Raw genomic sequence first — 16,711 nt, 5'->3', positions numbered from 1 at the left:
TCCCTACACCAAAAGAAAGATTTTGTTCAGACTTAACAAGTTCAGTCATGCCAGTACACTTCAGTGAGAAGAACAAAACAGAGGGTAAGAGCCACAAGAAAATTAGTACCTGGCTATATATGTTAAGACCTTCATGCTGCCAAATAGATTTTCTAACTACAACAGAAAAATTAGCCAAGTCGGAATTGTTGAATTTACCTTGCTTCACAAGATGTATTTCTCCTTCTCGTGTTTTCTCCCAGAGACCATAGCAAGTGCTGCCTTTCATACACAGAACTGTACCGTTCTCTTGAGAAATTCGACTTTCACTAATTCCATGATCGTTTTGATACGGATCCCTAAAAGCGCATGTTGTCTCTTCACTCTGGGCAGCTAAACAAGAGAGAGAAAAAGTTCAAATTCAAGATTACAACGGTTTAAAAATAGACATAATTACTAAGTTGTAATAGAGAACTTGGGCTTTCTGAATTTCTCATCTTTCAAAGTGATATCCGACCGCCCATTCAAGACTCCTGCCTGGAGTGAGTGCAGTCTGTTTAAGCGCACTTTCCTCTGCAATTTCTGCTCCAGTTTTTTTAAAAAAACAATTTGCTGTCCACGGAATAGTTCCACTTCCCATCATCATGCCAATTCCTCTGCTGTTCCTCTGGCAGCTCCCATCAGCCGCCAATGTGTTAAATGGGGCAGCGCCCAAAGAGGTGTCACTGGACCCTGAGTCCAGGAAGGCCACTCACCACCTCTGTGTTCCTGTTGAGAGAATGGGAGGTGCCACTGTGTGTGTGTGGGTGGGTGGGTGACGGGGGATAGAAACCAGTGCTCATATCTCCTGTTGAGCCGCACCTCTCTCTCCACTGCTGTTCTGACAGCTCCAAAACACCAGGTATGATTCTTAATTGCTGTATTCCGCTTTAAGTTCGCAGAAGAGAAATTTGGGATTTTAACCCCACAGTGGAGTGGGCAATATTGAATAGCTGCCCTGTGCTTGTTGCTGCAAGTGGACAGAAGGAGCTACCTAAAATCCTTAAAAGTTCTGAATGCATCCCAAGATTTATACATTGCCCACTGGAACCAGAATTTACCACGTCCCATTTTCAGAACCATTAACATTCAAGTGACACTGAGTTATGTTAATGAGAAAAAGAACTTGAGGACTTCAGCACGACCACAAGCCTGGTGCTTTTTACGATATTCACAACGAAGATGCTTTAAAAATTCAGTAAGCGAGACCGGATGAACCGGAATACATGCAGTCCCAGACCACATTATCTGTAAATCTTAGATCATCATAATTAGTCTTCCCAGAGAGCATACATCTCCCCTGAGCTATAATATTAAAAGATCAAAATACCTTAAGATCCCACGAATTCAAAGGAATTTCAGTACATTTTTTCTTTTTGATATATACTAGAAATTGGGGCATAGCCTACAAAAGCACCCCTTCATTATGATTTCAGCGGGGGAGGGGGGAATCCCTTTAGAAGAAGGTAACTACTGAAAGTGCGTGGTCTTTAAATTGAAACTATCAGAACAAGACCTCTGTTCGGAGCATTTCCAGAGTTTTAAAAGATATGAATACTGAGTACTGCCATAAGGAATACTGTTTTATTTCAGTGCTCAGTAAAGTATATCAAAACAGAAAACAGACAACTTATTGTCCTATTAAACGGTCAAAGGAGAAATGTAGAAATACTGAATTATGTTTTGCCCTATATCCAAATTTTGCACTACTTTCTAGCATCAAACAGACAATGGGAAGGCTATGAATAAACACTAACATTCCAGGATGCTTAACGTTTCCGGTATCTACTATTACTATTTGTCTGTTGTGTTTCTCAATCATCCTCTTTCAACAACTTCAAACTGCTCCTTGACATTTATTAACCCAGAGTAAATACACCAGACTGAGGTCTGAAGGGGACATACCACTCTGCCAGCATTAGCAAAGCAACCTGCCATTTCTTACATTCCTCTGCTCTATTTCCTCCTTTACATCTAACAGTCAGCGACCTCATTTCTTAAAGCTTACCTGTTTTGCTCCTGAAAACTAGGTCACTCCATCATTCTGATCTTGCTCTATTATCCATTTAATCTCTGAACCTACAATATCCCAACTACCCCAAAAATTCAAGCATTAGCCAAGTTACTCGACCAAGTTAAAAATTTATCTTCTGTACAGACAGTGATTTCTATAGAGCCTTCTTTCTTCCTGCTAGAGACACGGGGCCTGATCCTGCTTCGGAAGTGATACCCTATCAAACATACTGAAATGATAGCCTTGCTTAAAGGGGGGAGAGAATTACTGGCTTAATAACCTGAACGACCATGTGGGTTGGGGACAGAAACAACCAGTTTGGTTATTTAGAATAGCAGTTACCAACATTTTCGTTATGGTGACCCACAAGTCCAAATTTACTTGGTATGGTGACTCATCATAAGAACATAAGAAAAGCCCTGCTGGATCAGACCATTGGTCCATCTAGTCCAGCATCCTGTCTCACACAGTGGTCAACCAGTTCCTTTGGATGGCCAGCAAGAGGGCATAGAGACCGAGGCCTTCCTAAGAACATAATAACAGCCCTGCTGGATCAGGCCTGTGGTCTCACACAGTGGTCAACCAGTTCCTCTGGATGGCCAGCAACAGGGCATAGAGTCCAAGGCCTTCATAAGAACATGAGAAGAGCCTTGCTGGATCAGACCAGTGGTTCATCTAGTCCAGCATCCTGTCTCACACAGTGGTCAACCAGTTCCTCTGGGTGGCTAGCAACAGGGCACAGAGGCTGAGGCCTTCATAAGAACATGAAAAGAGCCCTGCTGAATCAGACCAGTGGTCCATCTAGTCCAGCATCCTCCTGTCTCACACAGTGGTCAACCAGTTCCTCTGGACGGCCAACAATGGCACAGAGGCTGAGGCCTTCCCCTGATGTTGCCAAGGATGTCCCCCATGCAATCCAATGTTGACCCAAGGATTTTTGGCACTCTAGGCAATCTATGATTTTGGCACCTATCTAGTTCAGCATTCCAGATGTTTCTGAGAAACCAACAAACATCGCACAAAGGGCGCAGCTGCCCCCACAATGAACCCCAAGCAAGTGACATTCCAACATATCCAGCCTTTGTGTTTGGAGGTCACATTCCAGCCTTTGACCACTCACTACTTCTCCACCACACCCTCTCATCCCCCCTGAGAAACTCACTCTAGTAACCATCAGGACACGTTTTCCTTGATCAACATATATATGCAGTGGAAAACCGCCCCCAAATAATGTATGACAAAGAAGATACTGTTTCCAGGGTCAGATCTTGGTCCTCAAAAGACATGAGTATGTTTATTAGTTGTTATTGTAAAAATGTTTGGTCTAAATTATCTTGTAATTATATGTAATGTGTTTTATAGTAGCTGTTTGTACGTTTGGCTTAAGACCTCTGGTCAATGAAGCTAATAAATGAAAGGAACGTTCTTAAAAGACAAAAGAGAGCAATGGAAAAGGCAAGGGTGGCCATGAAGGAGGGCTGGTCCCACAACCCACTTTCAGAGACGACTTTTGGGTTCCAACCCACAGGTTGGGGAACACTGATTTAAAAGAAAGGGATATGCTCCTTAGTGCTTGAGAGAGGCAGCACACGCTGTTCAAAAGGCAAAACCTCTCTCTCTTTTTTTAAGGCAGGCCGATGTTATTAAACTGGTAGAATATGGCTGTGATGGGATAGGGAGATTCCCTCTCCTAAATGGCTTTATGAGCACCGTTTATGAACACTGATATGGACAAGCATTACTACTTGACATACTTAAAGAGAAAAAAAGATATACTAAAGTAGCACTTTAAAAATTGCTGCAAGCCAGAGAGTAGGGGACAGCATTACTCCTCGGGGGCAAAGCAAACCAGCAAATGCCCACTGCTGTCAGACTAAGCATTATGCGCCGTTGTTGCAGCATCACTGGCCACAAATGGGGCTTTCCCAACATACCGCACGCTACAAGCAACTGCAAAACCATTCTGCCCGGAGATTGCGGCAGGGCAATAGATGCTCTCCAAGGCAAGTCTCTCAAAAGCCATGATCTCTCCCACAGGACTACCGAGCTGACAGGCTTGAGAAGTCACCTATTGTTTGTGACGTCCTGTTCAGTTCAATGATACAACAATCTTTGCTACGTTTCTCAAGCAGTACATTCACTGCAGAGAATGCCCTGCCCAGGATATGCGTTCTGTAAGAACAATGGTAATATTTGATAGCACCAGAGCTAAATAATCTGCCATCTCTTCATGCCACATAATCCCCACAATTACTTTTCAAAAGATTAAATAATTCTGCAAAAGCTCTTCCGTCTTTGCTGTGATTTATGTTTAAAGACTAGGGAGAAATTTTCTCGGCTTATTAACGTTACCTACTTTCCCCCTTTTTCTCAGGCATCCCCAAGGACAAAAGGAATCATCTACCAGCGTGTGTTTGACTGAACAATAATTGCGTGTTGCATGCACATAATTTTATTCCCGGGAACAGATGCTTTGCGCCTGGAACGCTCAGCTGTCCTGAATTTTCTGATCCTTGGCACGGGACTGCCAAAGAAACAAAGAGAGGATGCTGTTTCTATCTTGAGAAACAAAGAACTATTCAGTTCCGAATCAAAATGCAAGGACTGCTGCTGTAACTTTCGGGGGAGAAAAAGAATTATACATTGCCTGAAATGCAAATTATTTGTTCCTTGTGAACTCCTGATTATTCTAAAACGGTACACAAAAAGAGTGACACAGTCAGAATAAGTATGCCTGATCATAGTTTTGCTTGTATTCTTAACCTGCTTGTTATTTATGGGGCTAGTTCAGATGTTTAAAATGCTCACTCGGTGATACCTTCTGACCATCCTTGGGAGGAGAGTTGTGTGAAAAGCCTCCTGAGTGACTTGGCTCATCCACAAAACAGCTGCAGGCTCTTGGAGACAACCTGCATAGTAGCAGCATCACAGCGGCTGCAATTACGGGAGCTGCTTCCGGGCAAATTTTGGAAGGGGAGGGGCACGGCACAACATTCTTGATCCGGGCTCGGTTTCTTTCCCTCTACGCCTAGCACTAATCACCGAGAAGGGATTCTGTCTGTCTGGATTCATTCAGTTCATACACATGATTCTGAACTTTTTATATCAAATATTTACCAGTTCCATGATGAACTTGGTTTTGTTACCACCTGCTCATTTTGCCAGTTCATCAAGATTATGCTGAATTTTATTCTCTGCAATCCAGTTTGTTTCAGCAGTTTGCCCAAGATTTATTGCGTTAAATGTAAAAAAGAAATCATTTGACTTGTAAACACAGAAGCTTTAAGCAGTATCCCTGATCCTCCATGTTTCCCAGCTAAGAGGAAAATGCTGTTCAAACAAATTACAAAGATGATCTGACTCCAGCGAAACGAGAGAAAGAAATTTTACTTACAAAAATAGATGCACTTCTTACATTACATATTCATACAGGTACATTTTAACTTACTTTCAACAGATTAACTTCAAAAAGTGTAACTTGCTACAGCTCCAAGCCCAAGTAAGAGAGAGAAGCAGAAAGGTCCTATATAAGATGAAAATGGAAGGCAAGCAACGGCCAAAGAGGCTCAACATCTAACCGACGAGAAGGCGGGGCCAACTGCCAGAAGAGAGGGTGGGGCCAACTGCCAAGTGTACCCCAGTGACAGAATTCTCTTAACCCTTTCCCTCCCAGATTCTCTTGCATGCAAAGTTACCATATTCAACAAGGTACAACCTTTCTAAATTTACTAGATCATATTAGGTTCCAATCTTCAGGCCTCATTGGGTGTAATCACCCAGTCCCTACGGATTCTGTGCTGCTCCTTCTCCACCTTACCCACTTCCTACAATCCACCTCACTGCATTACTTCTTCTCACTAGTGGCTGGAGTCCATGCCCCCACTTCACTACCAGCCCCTGCTAACCGAGCCCTCAGCAGCCCAGGACCTGTAAGCACACTCCACCCTTTTAGCAATCCCACTCCTCCATTTCACCAGCTACAGTGGGTTCACTGTCCACATCTGGAATCCCCAAAGTCTTGGCTACTTTAAAGGCTAGTGACAAACTACAGTGTTTATTTCCCCATCTCTGGTTGCCTAATCTCATTCAGCTGCAGGGAAAGCCTGCTTACCAGTCTGATAAATGACTACTTTAAAGAACAGAGCCAATGTGGTATAGTGGTCAAGGGCAGTGAACTCTAATCTGGAGAGCTGGGTATGATTCCCCACTCCTCCGTCACATGAAGCCTGCTAGGTGACCCTAGCAAAAAGGAAACAAACATTTACAATCAAATGGTAAGACAGATGGTGCCACAACATCCATAGCTTTCCAGATCTTAGAAATCTACTCTTGTTGTTGTTGTATACTCTCCAAATCATTCGAATTTAGTTAACCCAGGGATTTTTTTTAATTGAACAGTTGATGAAAGTATCAAGGCAGCAGAGAATTCTAAAATGCCACCGGCTATTTCTTTCCAGTCCCCAACTTCAAACTGAACCATTCCTGCCTTCCAAATGTGGTTTTTAAATCCAACTACACATCCATTTTAAAGCTTCCTATAATTCTAAAAAAGAAATGTGGAAGATGTAATGCAAAATCTAGGCCAGAGTTCTTGTTAACTCCAGACATATCTCTGCATTCCACATTTTTCACCAAAACAATTACTGTTACAATTACATCTCTGATTAGTGTGGCATGATGTGCTCTTAACGAACAGCAAATGATGGTTGCTAGGAGTGTTCCAGGTGCTTGCAAATTAACTGCTCTTTTTTTCTCTTTTGCTCCAGTACCTTCCAAAATATATGGTTAGGCAAAAAAAACCCAAACCTTGTAATTCTTTGCACAGCTGTCCACTAAATGCCAAGGCTTGTGCAACTGGGGATAGCATGCCAGCAGTGTATTGGGGCCTGCCAGGGGCTTGACAACCTTCTGGCCCCAGGTGTGCAGTCCCAGATGGGACACAAACACAAGAAGCAAAAACAAGCAAGCCCCTGTGAGCCGTCATACATTTACTAGTGGGCTCCCCAACTGTGCAGGGCCTACTACATCCGTTCTCCCTAGGGCCGTTAACGACATTTTGGGAAATTCCTGGCGATTTGAGGGTAGAACCTGGGGAAGGACCTCAGCAGGGTATATTGCCACCATGTCCGCCTTCTGAAGCTGCTGTTTTCTACAGGGGAATTGATCTCTGTAGTCTGGAGTTCAGTTTCAGGTGGACAGCTGTGCCGTCTGCAGTACAAGAGCAAGATCCTTAAAGACAAACAAGATTTCCAGGATATAAGCTCTCAAGAGTCATAGCCCCCTTTGGCAGTACCTGATGAAGGCAGCACATTGGAAGCCATTAGTCTTTAAGGTGCTACTGGATGAATATTGGGATATCAACTGTAATTCCAGAAGACCCTCAGGCCCCACCTGGAGGTGGACAACCCAAATTCTTGCCCTGGCCTTGAAAGTTAAAGATCCAAACTTGATAAACGTGGCCCACCCTCAAGGACCAATGCCATTATCAAAAGCATTACATGGAATGCAATATTTGTTTAAGGAATTACAAGCTAAAGGGAGCAATCCTAAGCACGTAGACTCAGAAGGTGGTCTCATTTTATCAATGCACAGTCTTGCTCACAGAAAAGTGTTATTAGATGTCAAAAGTCCTCCATTTTCACAACCTGGCAGCTTGGCTGTTAGGGGCTGGCTTGTACAACTTACGATCTCCCCAAGCCAAATGCATACCAAGCAAGCCGAGATCACGGCAGTCCCCATCAGGGATTTGCTGTAATGCCTTTGTTTTTACTGCCTGCCTGGGACTGCGGAAAGGGACAGCCTGTCTGCGTCAACCACAACACAAGCCCGGGGCACTGGGACTGTACTTCATTGGGCAGCCTGAGCCTAAGAGATGATTATGTTGCTCTTTTCTGCGTAATAAGAATTTATTGGCTGATTTTATGCAACTCATAAAATGAGAAGAGAAATCCATCTCCTGTGCATCATTTGAAAGAAGAGACTGTACTCACAATCAGTATTTTAAACAGATTTTGAGTGCAGTCCTAAGAACACGGTGAGGAAGCCCTATTGAATAAAATGGGACTTGATTTACCGCCTGGCTTCATTTCTGAGGAAAAAGAAATATACCTGTTGGCCAGGACAGTTAGGAGCAGTGGAGTCCCTATTTATTAGACCCCAGAGGCCAGACTGCTTGCAACAGGTTAGGTGCTCTGAAAACCCAAACTTTCCGAAATACTGACAAGGAAGTGGCTTTAGAACTGCAGCTTTTGAATTCAAACCAGATTACTGCATTTTGTTTCATAGATTATTCATTAATATTGCAACTGCCGTTCACTGTCTTCATGCTTACAGGAAACAGCATGTTGCAAAATTTAACTACAAGCTCCTTGTTCCAGGAAGGTATCGGGCTGCCTATCGAACTCTTAGCGTAAGCCTCAAACACAGTATCCAGATAGCCATGACAGACATACAAGCCAAATGCAATGCAAAATTATTTCCACAGATAATATCTTGGTTTCATAAAGAGCACCTTCATAAAGAGACAGACACAGCATTGTATCAATTTATGCATAAGTAAATCACTTTGATTTCAAGGACAGCACTCAGAAGAGTGTTTTGAATGAGAGTTCCTGGTACTTCTAAAGCTCAGGAGATTTCTTCTCCTTCCATTGAGCATTCGGTTTGTTATACTTTGATATACATTTTTATAAACAGCTATACAAACAAACAAAAAATATTATGCTTGGTGGATCCAATGATCCACCAAAGAAGCCTTCCGCCAACAAGTAACTCTTCCATTGGAGCAATGGTTTGTGGCTCATGGACTCCCCTGAGAATCTAATGAAAGCTATGAACTCCCTTCCCTAGAAAAATGCACGTAAACACATAATGTTGCAAAAGATTTATTTTAGTTAACAGACACTTCCTGAAGTGGCCAAATCACCTACTGGTCACACACCAACTTTAATTTCCTTATGTTACACCGTAAATACATGCAATTTTCCTTGCCTACCTAACACAGAACATCCCCAAGTATTAAACAATATTATAATAACTAGTCTGGAACAAAAACATTACAATGCAGACTTGAAAAGACTAAATTTACCTTAAAGTTCACCATGACCCTATGTAAACAAAGACACATGTCCGTAGTCATAATGGCAGGGTACATTTTCATTAATTCCTATCCACCAGAAACTATTCTAGTTGTCATAACATGGTGACAGCAACAATTGTATGTTGCTTCACCGTGTACAGTAGCATTCCATACCACCCTACACTTGTTTGGAGTCAAATAATGCCTTAATAATATAATTTGACATTTAAAATTTTTTTTCCCACAAACATGAGTTTCAAAGCAACAGGAAGGAAACCGGAGAAAAATAAATTTTGCACTGGTTCACAGACCCCCCCTGAAGCCCATCTTTGAACCCCCTAGGGATCCATGGACCACAGGTTAAGAACAGCTGCATTGGGGGAAGAGCCAATTAAGCTGAAGGCTCCTTAGGCTGGAGGAAATCTTCCAACTTTGCTCAGTGGAATTTATTTATTTATTTACTTATTTTATTTATACCCTGCCCGGTATAATAGGGGCAGGATCCACCCCATTGTACATACTAGCCAAGGACACTAATTCGAGGAGGATGCCCTCAGAATGTGAGTTTTATGTTTATAAGTCCTGATCAACAGAATTCTACCCAGCGTGGTGCAGTGGTTAAGACTGGTGAACTCTAATCTGGAGCACCAGGTTTGATTCCCCACTCCTCCTCCACATGAAGCCTGCTGGGTAACCTTGGGCCAGTCACTGTTCGCTCAGAACTCTCTCAGCCCCACCTACCTCACAAGGAGCCTGTTGTGGGGAGAGGAAGGGAATGCAATTGTAAGCCACTTTGAGACTCCTTAGGGTAGAGAAAAGTGGACTATAAAAACCTGCTCTTCTAAAATGATGGAGGGAGGTTGCTATTATTTTGTTGTAACCCTTAGAATGATAATCAAAAGGACCGTTTTTAGATGGAACTACTGCACAAAAGTAACTTGGTAGTGTTCTACAGCTCTATAAGAACATGAGAGAATCTATGTTGAATCTGGCCAATGGCCCACCCAATCCAACACTTTGTGTCACACAGTGGCCAAAACCCAGGTTCCATCATTCACAAGAATACACAAACTGAAATCCCAAGTAATAGAGCTCTCAATGGAACAGACTCAGAGGATTAAATTACCAATCCCTGCCGTAATGATACACGGACAGTCACATCTACAACAGGTTCTCCACTTGTGTCTGGTAGAACCAGCCGGGTTCCATGACACAGAGCTCCTAGAGCCTCAATAGCCTTCAGCTTGCTTCCTTAGCATCCCAAGGGTGCAATCATCTAGAATCTGACTGCACATTTCCTTTTACATTGATGCCCTTGTAATTAGCAGCATTAGTAATTTTTCTTGCCTCTTCTGCTTGCATTTACTGGCACTTTCAAACGCCCATCAACAATTCACGTTAACCAGTACTGCATGACTTGGCCCACTGTCTGCAGAAGTCAGAAGCAAAGAATATCAGAGCCCACCCCATTTCCCGACAACAATGTTCCTGGATAATGACAGTAGAAATTTTAATAGCACTACTCGCCTGTTTCTTAAGGCAAATCTAATGCAGATGTCGGGTTAATCAGAAAACATGCTCTTTTTTCCATGGTGGAATAACTAGCTTAGCTGTGGGGAATGGACATGACACACAGGAACGATAATGTCATTATTGAAACTGCTTTGTTTTAAACCTGTGGTACATAATTTTTAAAAGCTGAAACAAGAAGCCACTGAATTCATCACATGTTCGAAAATACGTCACAATATTGGCCAAACGTTGCTGCGGTAGAGGCTGTACATTTTGCAAAAATCTACTCCATTTCAAATGAGCATTTCCGAAATTAGCATTTCCAATTTTTTTTTTTTGGGGGGGGGGGTAATTATCCCTGTGACCATCTGGAAGCTATGGACTGCAAAACAAAAAACCAAATGGAAGCCACATATTTTTATTTATTTATTTTATTGCCAAATCTATACCCCGCCCTCCCCACAAAGCAGGCTCAAGGTGGCTTCCAATAACATAAATAAAAAATAAAAACATACATAATACGTAATTAAAACATCACAGTTAAAATAATACCTTATAAAGTGATACATTACAAAGTGCTAGCAGCAGTTAAAAATTCAGTCAGACAAAGACAAAATAATGGGACACTCCCCGCCCCGAGACTGGAACATGCATTTAATCAAAATAGCAATGTTCCAAAAATGTTAGATTGTCAGTAATTTACTTACGGTGTTTAGTTTAAACTCACTTAGATATCTCCATGCAAATATTCCCAGTACTATAATGTACCCATTCCTCAAACAATTCCAATAAGATCAGTTTGCCCCTTCAACAGCGTTTGTAAAAAGAAAGACAAAGCTCTTTTAGATCAGAAGATGCTGCACTTATAATTAGTGTCACCAAGTGAATCCATGTATTATACAATTTATTCCAGTTCAGTTAAGTAGGGAGAGGCTGAGGAGACACTTACACAGAACGAACCCATAGGACCCATCTTGGAATTATGAACTTTCAGAGCACCAGCACTTTATTGTAATTTTGTATTGTTTTATTCTGCTTTTAACTGTTCTATCATGGTTTTGTGCCCTTATTCTTAGCCGCCTTGAGCCCGTTGGGGAGGGCGGGATATAAATTTGAATAATAAATAAATAAATAGTGTGAGAAAGCTCATAGTTTTTTAGCCTCCGGCTCACACATTTTTGTCTTCGCTCAGGAAGGCTGGCTCCAGAGCAAACTAATTTATGCAGTCACCAAATTGCTCACTCACGACTTTAATGCCAGTAGCTCACAAAGTAGAATTTTTGCTCACAAGACTCCACAGCTTAGAGGGAGCACTGATGGGGGGGTAGAGTTGCCAGATCCAGCTTGAGAAACTTGTGGAGATTTGGAGGCGGCGCCTGGGGAAGACAGGGACCTCAGTCAGGTCCAATGCCACAGAATTCACCCTCCAAAGCATCCATTTCCTCCAGAGGAACTAATCTCTCTAGTCTAGAGAGGAGCTGTAATTCTGGGGGATCCCAAGGTCCCACCTGGAGGCTGGCATCCCTATCTCTAGGGTGCTTCTGGAATTGAATCTAGTTGTGCTAATTCACGGTTAGCCTAAGAAAAGTGGGTTGGATCCAGCAGAAGATTTCTGAAAGCGGAAATGCAAGAAAAAGATCATGGCAGCTACTTACGCTAAATCAAAATTATTATATCCACACTTGCGTTTCTGTTTGCATAAGCAACCAAATCTCTAGCCACTATAGCATATAGGGAAGAGATCTCTAGATGTTGCATAAGAACTTGGGCAAGCAGCACTGCACTAAGTCTGTTCATGCTTCCATTTGCGCATCGCCAGGTCCACGCCAATATCTACAGAAACCAAAGGAAGAAATACATTTTCTATTTCGAAGCTCACATTTTCAATAGTAACAAATCAAGCATGTTGGTATCCACGGTATCGTAATCTCAACATGCAATCCAAGCTGGAGGCATTCACTGGATTCACAAGTGCACCAAATTCTGCACTTGGCAAGAATTTGGGGAAGCCGTTAAAGAACACTGTCCAGTAAATGAGATTCCAAAAAAGCATTATACATTTTGGGGAGGAGCCGTGTCTCAGTGGTAGAGCATCTGCTTGGCATACAGAAGGCCCCTGGTTCAATCCCTGGCATCTCCAGTTAAAAGGATTAGGCAATACGTGAAGTAAAAGAGCCCCAGTCTGAGACCATGAACAGCTGCTGCCACTCTGAGCAGACAACAGTGATGGACCAAGGGTCTGATTCCTATAAGACAGCTTCATATACACACACAGATTAACATCACAATATTCAAAATAACATCCCATCACTGTGGAAATTCTTCAGTTATACTATCTTTTTCTAAAAGGCATCACATTCATCTTCATTCTTAAGAGCTACCTGTCTGATTTCTAATGCGGATTTTTGCTACTGCAACATCTTGCCTAACTGTGTAAGGTGATTTGTCTAATTCCATTTCCAGCTAAAGATGTACGGTGATTAACAAAGTTATTGTGTGCAATATTCTAGGGCACTGCACTATGCCTCGTATTTAAAAATTTCCAGACATTCATTTCTACATTCTGTGATGCACGTATGTATCAAATTGATAAATTCAGGGTGCATTTTTCTAGCACCGAGAACTGTCCCATGATGCTCCGCATACTAGAGACAGAATTTGCAAACAGAGTGTGATTGAGCAGAGACTGCAAGACCGCCTTCAACGATTCTGCAGAGAGTGCTCAAGTTGCTATGGAATCACTTTGTATCAATAAACTCCTCACCATGGTCTGGTCAATTTCTTAGTTGAATACGCAGTAAAACTACTCTGATGCATCATAAGACATCAGCGCCCACCACGGTAACTAAGCTGCAATGAACCATATATTATTTTCTAAATAACTGATTTTTATACAGCATCTTTCTCTACATGCCATGCAAGGATTGGCCTTTGGGGTCTAGCCAGTAACGGTTTCACTAAGCTCTGTGGTGAACTCTCCAAGGGAATTCAAAATCCTTTTCACTATTTCTCTCTATATGATGGGTAACTAATGCTCCTAAAAACTTTATGGGCACAAAGCCACTTGAAATCATAAAGGTTAACTGAGGGTAAGTTCAACCACACAAGTTTAATCAACGCTTCCAACAACCTTCTTTAAAAATCTATCGTCATATTTAAATATGGTGAGATCCTACAGTTTCACTACCATGAAATAAGAATCAGAGTCATACAGTAGCTGCAAAACAGCCAACAGAACAGGAAGAAAATGAGTGTCTTATCTTTGACCTGGACCGGAGTCTGTGGGCTTTTTCTTGATTGGCTCTTGTTTCTCTGATACACAATGGTACTAAACACTAGAAGTATTGCAGCAACAGAAAATAAGAAAGTAAAATGATCCCACCTTCCAGACCGTAATTATTTCTCAAAATATGAAATCTTTTTTTAAAAAACCCAAAACTTGGCATTTCAGGATGAAACTCTAGCATGTGCTATAGATAGGTATAATTTCTAACCCCCAATACAGGTACACTGCACTGAGCTTGAGAAGACTGCAGTCTCATGTTACGTAGCATTACGCAGCATCATGTAAGCACTACCACTGCTGATAAGTCACTGGTTTCCAAGCAAGCGAAGTCAGTGCTTATGGAAGTAGCTGGGAAAATGCACTTGTGAAGCTAGCAGGTACAGTTAGAGGCTGTGACATCCAGTGTTCATGGCTGGATATATTGATTGTATATTGCATTTTAAAATTTAAAATGTGTTTGTTATCAATTAATCCAAATAAATCCCAATAAAACAATGACTGGAAGCAGTCCATATATGATCACTTCAAAGTGCATCTCTGCACATGAGCACATGTGAAGCTGTCTTATACTGAATCAGACCACTGGGCCATCAAGGTCAGTACTGTCTTCCCAGAGGGTCTCAGGTAGGGGTCTTTCACATCACCTACTGTCTAGTCATTTTAACTGGATACGCAAGGGCTTGAACTTGGGACCTTCTGTACGCGGAGCAGATGCTCTACCACTGAGCCATGGGCCTCCTCCTCCAGGGCTAAACTCCACACATGGCTGGAGACCTATGACTGGAACCTCCCAATGTGTAATGTGGCTTTTAAAGTAGCCATAAGGAAGTCAGACGCTCCTCAGTGGTGTCCCCTCCCCCCATTGAAAATATTAGTCCTGGGTTGTTTTAAATAGGGCCTCACCAACTGTGTCACTTTGATCCCCCAAAAACAGGGCAAAAACGTCCTTCTAATATACTCACAGACCCTATGAAAAGGCTTCTGGCAAATAAGAATATTCCTGCAGCTTCCGCTGCAGGGAAACAAGAGCATTGCTGCTGACTGCAGACTGGTATCTAAGAGTCCAGAGATTTAAAGTGATATATTTTAAAGTATTACAGCAATAACTGCACTGTTCTGTGTATATATGCTTGTGCACGCATGTGCATACACATGCACACACACACACGAAGAGACAGATGTCTCACATTCTGTATCAAAATCTTGCTCTCAGAAATAGTTTCTTATCTGATTACAAAATTCCATTAGTAACTGAACAAGTGTAAACAACGTAAGGCCAGAGGGCCATACGTGGTCCCCCAAGACTTTTTCCTGTCTTGTAAAACCCAGTGTGGATACTCAGTGGCCACCTACTTAAGTAAAAGCCTCCACGTGAAGCAAAGCCTTGGTGGACCATACTCTGGCCTACTTACCTGATCTAAAACATTCATGCAATGTGTAACCAGTTAAATACCTCCATCTCTCAGCTACGGAGGAGTGCAGCCAAATCAGTTTGTTTAACACAGAAAATCTGTGTAATTATTTGTCTAATGAAGGGCAAGATATAGTTAATCAAAGAGAAAAGGAGTGTTCCGGATGCACAGCCTTGCAATTATGGGCTGCAAAGCCATTAGCAGACAAGCAGGTTTCAGACCGGCAATCTTCCAGAGAAAAAAAGGTACATTTCAACCAGTGCTGGAAATGAGATATACTACATAACGTCCTTGGTCTCTTCACCACTAAAAAGGATGACATGAAGAAGCTTAGGAGCCATCTTTCCACCTACATGTGACTTGCTTTCTGTGAGCCGTACAGTGATTCTGCACACTGTGAAAAGTGGTTCCTCAAGAAATAGACTGAGCCCAAAAATAAAGTACGACCATCATGTAATATGTGGACATGTATAAAACAACTAAACTGAGGCTGCCTTACTTTGGTCACATTATGAGAAGACAAGACTCACTGGAAAAGACAATAATGCTAGGAAAAGTTGAAGGCAGCAGGAAAAGAGGAAGACCCAACATGAGATGGGCTGACTCTATAAAACAGTAAAATATTATACTTGTTTCTATTGTCTTCTTCATACAATAAGCAAATTTATTAATGACACTGCATCATTCTATTCGTCCATTCCACTCAGGACAGCATAGTTGGCCATTTCCCCACTTACTCTTAGGGTCGAACAGAAATTACAGCATCTAATTATAGCGTACCGAGTCCGCTTCAAAGTGCTGGTGCTTACCTTTAAAGCCCTATATGGCCTGGGTCCGACCTACCTGAGGGACCGCCTTTCCCCATACATACCCCCAAGAGCACTTCGGTCGGGGACCCGGAACCAGTTAGTAGTTCCGGGCCCCCGAGAGGTAAAATATGCTGCTACAAGGGCTAGATCCTTCTCAGTGGCGGCCCCTGCCTGGTGGAATGAGCTCCCGGAGGAGATCAGGGCCCTGCGGGACCTTATGCAGTTCCGCAGGGCCTGTAAGACGGAGCTCTTCCACCAGGCTTTCATGTAGGGGCCGCCACTGCTGTTGCCACCACTACCATCAACGGTGGTAAGAACATCGAAGCTGGGAGTGCCCTTAAACGTAGCGCTACTAGAATGCTGCAATGAGTACTGCGGGCGGGCTCGGACCATTTTTGGATGATGATGCCACCATTTTTTAACAACTTAAGACCGCCTGATAAAATGAAGCACTTTACTATTTATTATTGATTGTAATGTTATTGGATTTTATTCGATTTTATGTGATTTTATGTTCGGGCTATGCCCCTTGTAAGCCGCCCTGAGCCCGCTTGCGGGGAGGGCGGGGTAAAAATACTTAAA

At 42.4% G+C, this 16,711-nt stretch overlaps 1 protein-coding gene across 1 annotated transcript in view; it reads right to left on the bottom strand.

The window, feature by feature from the left end:
• BMPR2 (bone morphogenetic protein receptor type II) overlaps positions 1-16,711 on the bottom strand; it is a 115,859-nt gene that overhangs the window by 55,395 nt on the left and 43,753 nt on the right. Inside the window, exon 2 of the mRNA XM_015414630.1 lies at positions 199-372. Coding sequence (XP_015270116.1) covers positions 199-372 — 174 coding nt within the window. The remainder of the gene's footprint in view (positions 1-198; positions 373-16,711) is intronic.

Source organism: Gekko japonicus, unplaced genomic scaffold, assembly GCF_001447785.1.
Source record: "Gekko japonicus isolate JY-2015 unplaced genomic scaffold, Gekko_japonicus_V1.1 scaffold855, whole genome shotgun sequence".
In the NCBI taxonomy this organism is placed as follows: domain Eukaryota; kingdom Metazoa; phylum Chordata; class Lepidosauria; order Squamata; family Gekkonidae; genus Gekko; species Gekko japonicus.
Note: the sequence above shows the minus strand (reverse complement) of the source record. Positions and strands in the feature narration are given on the sequence as shown.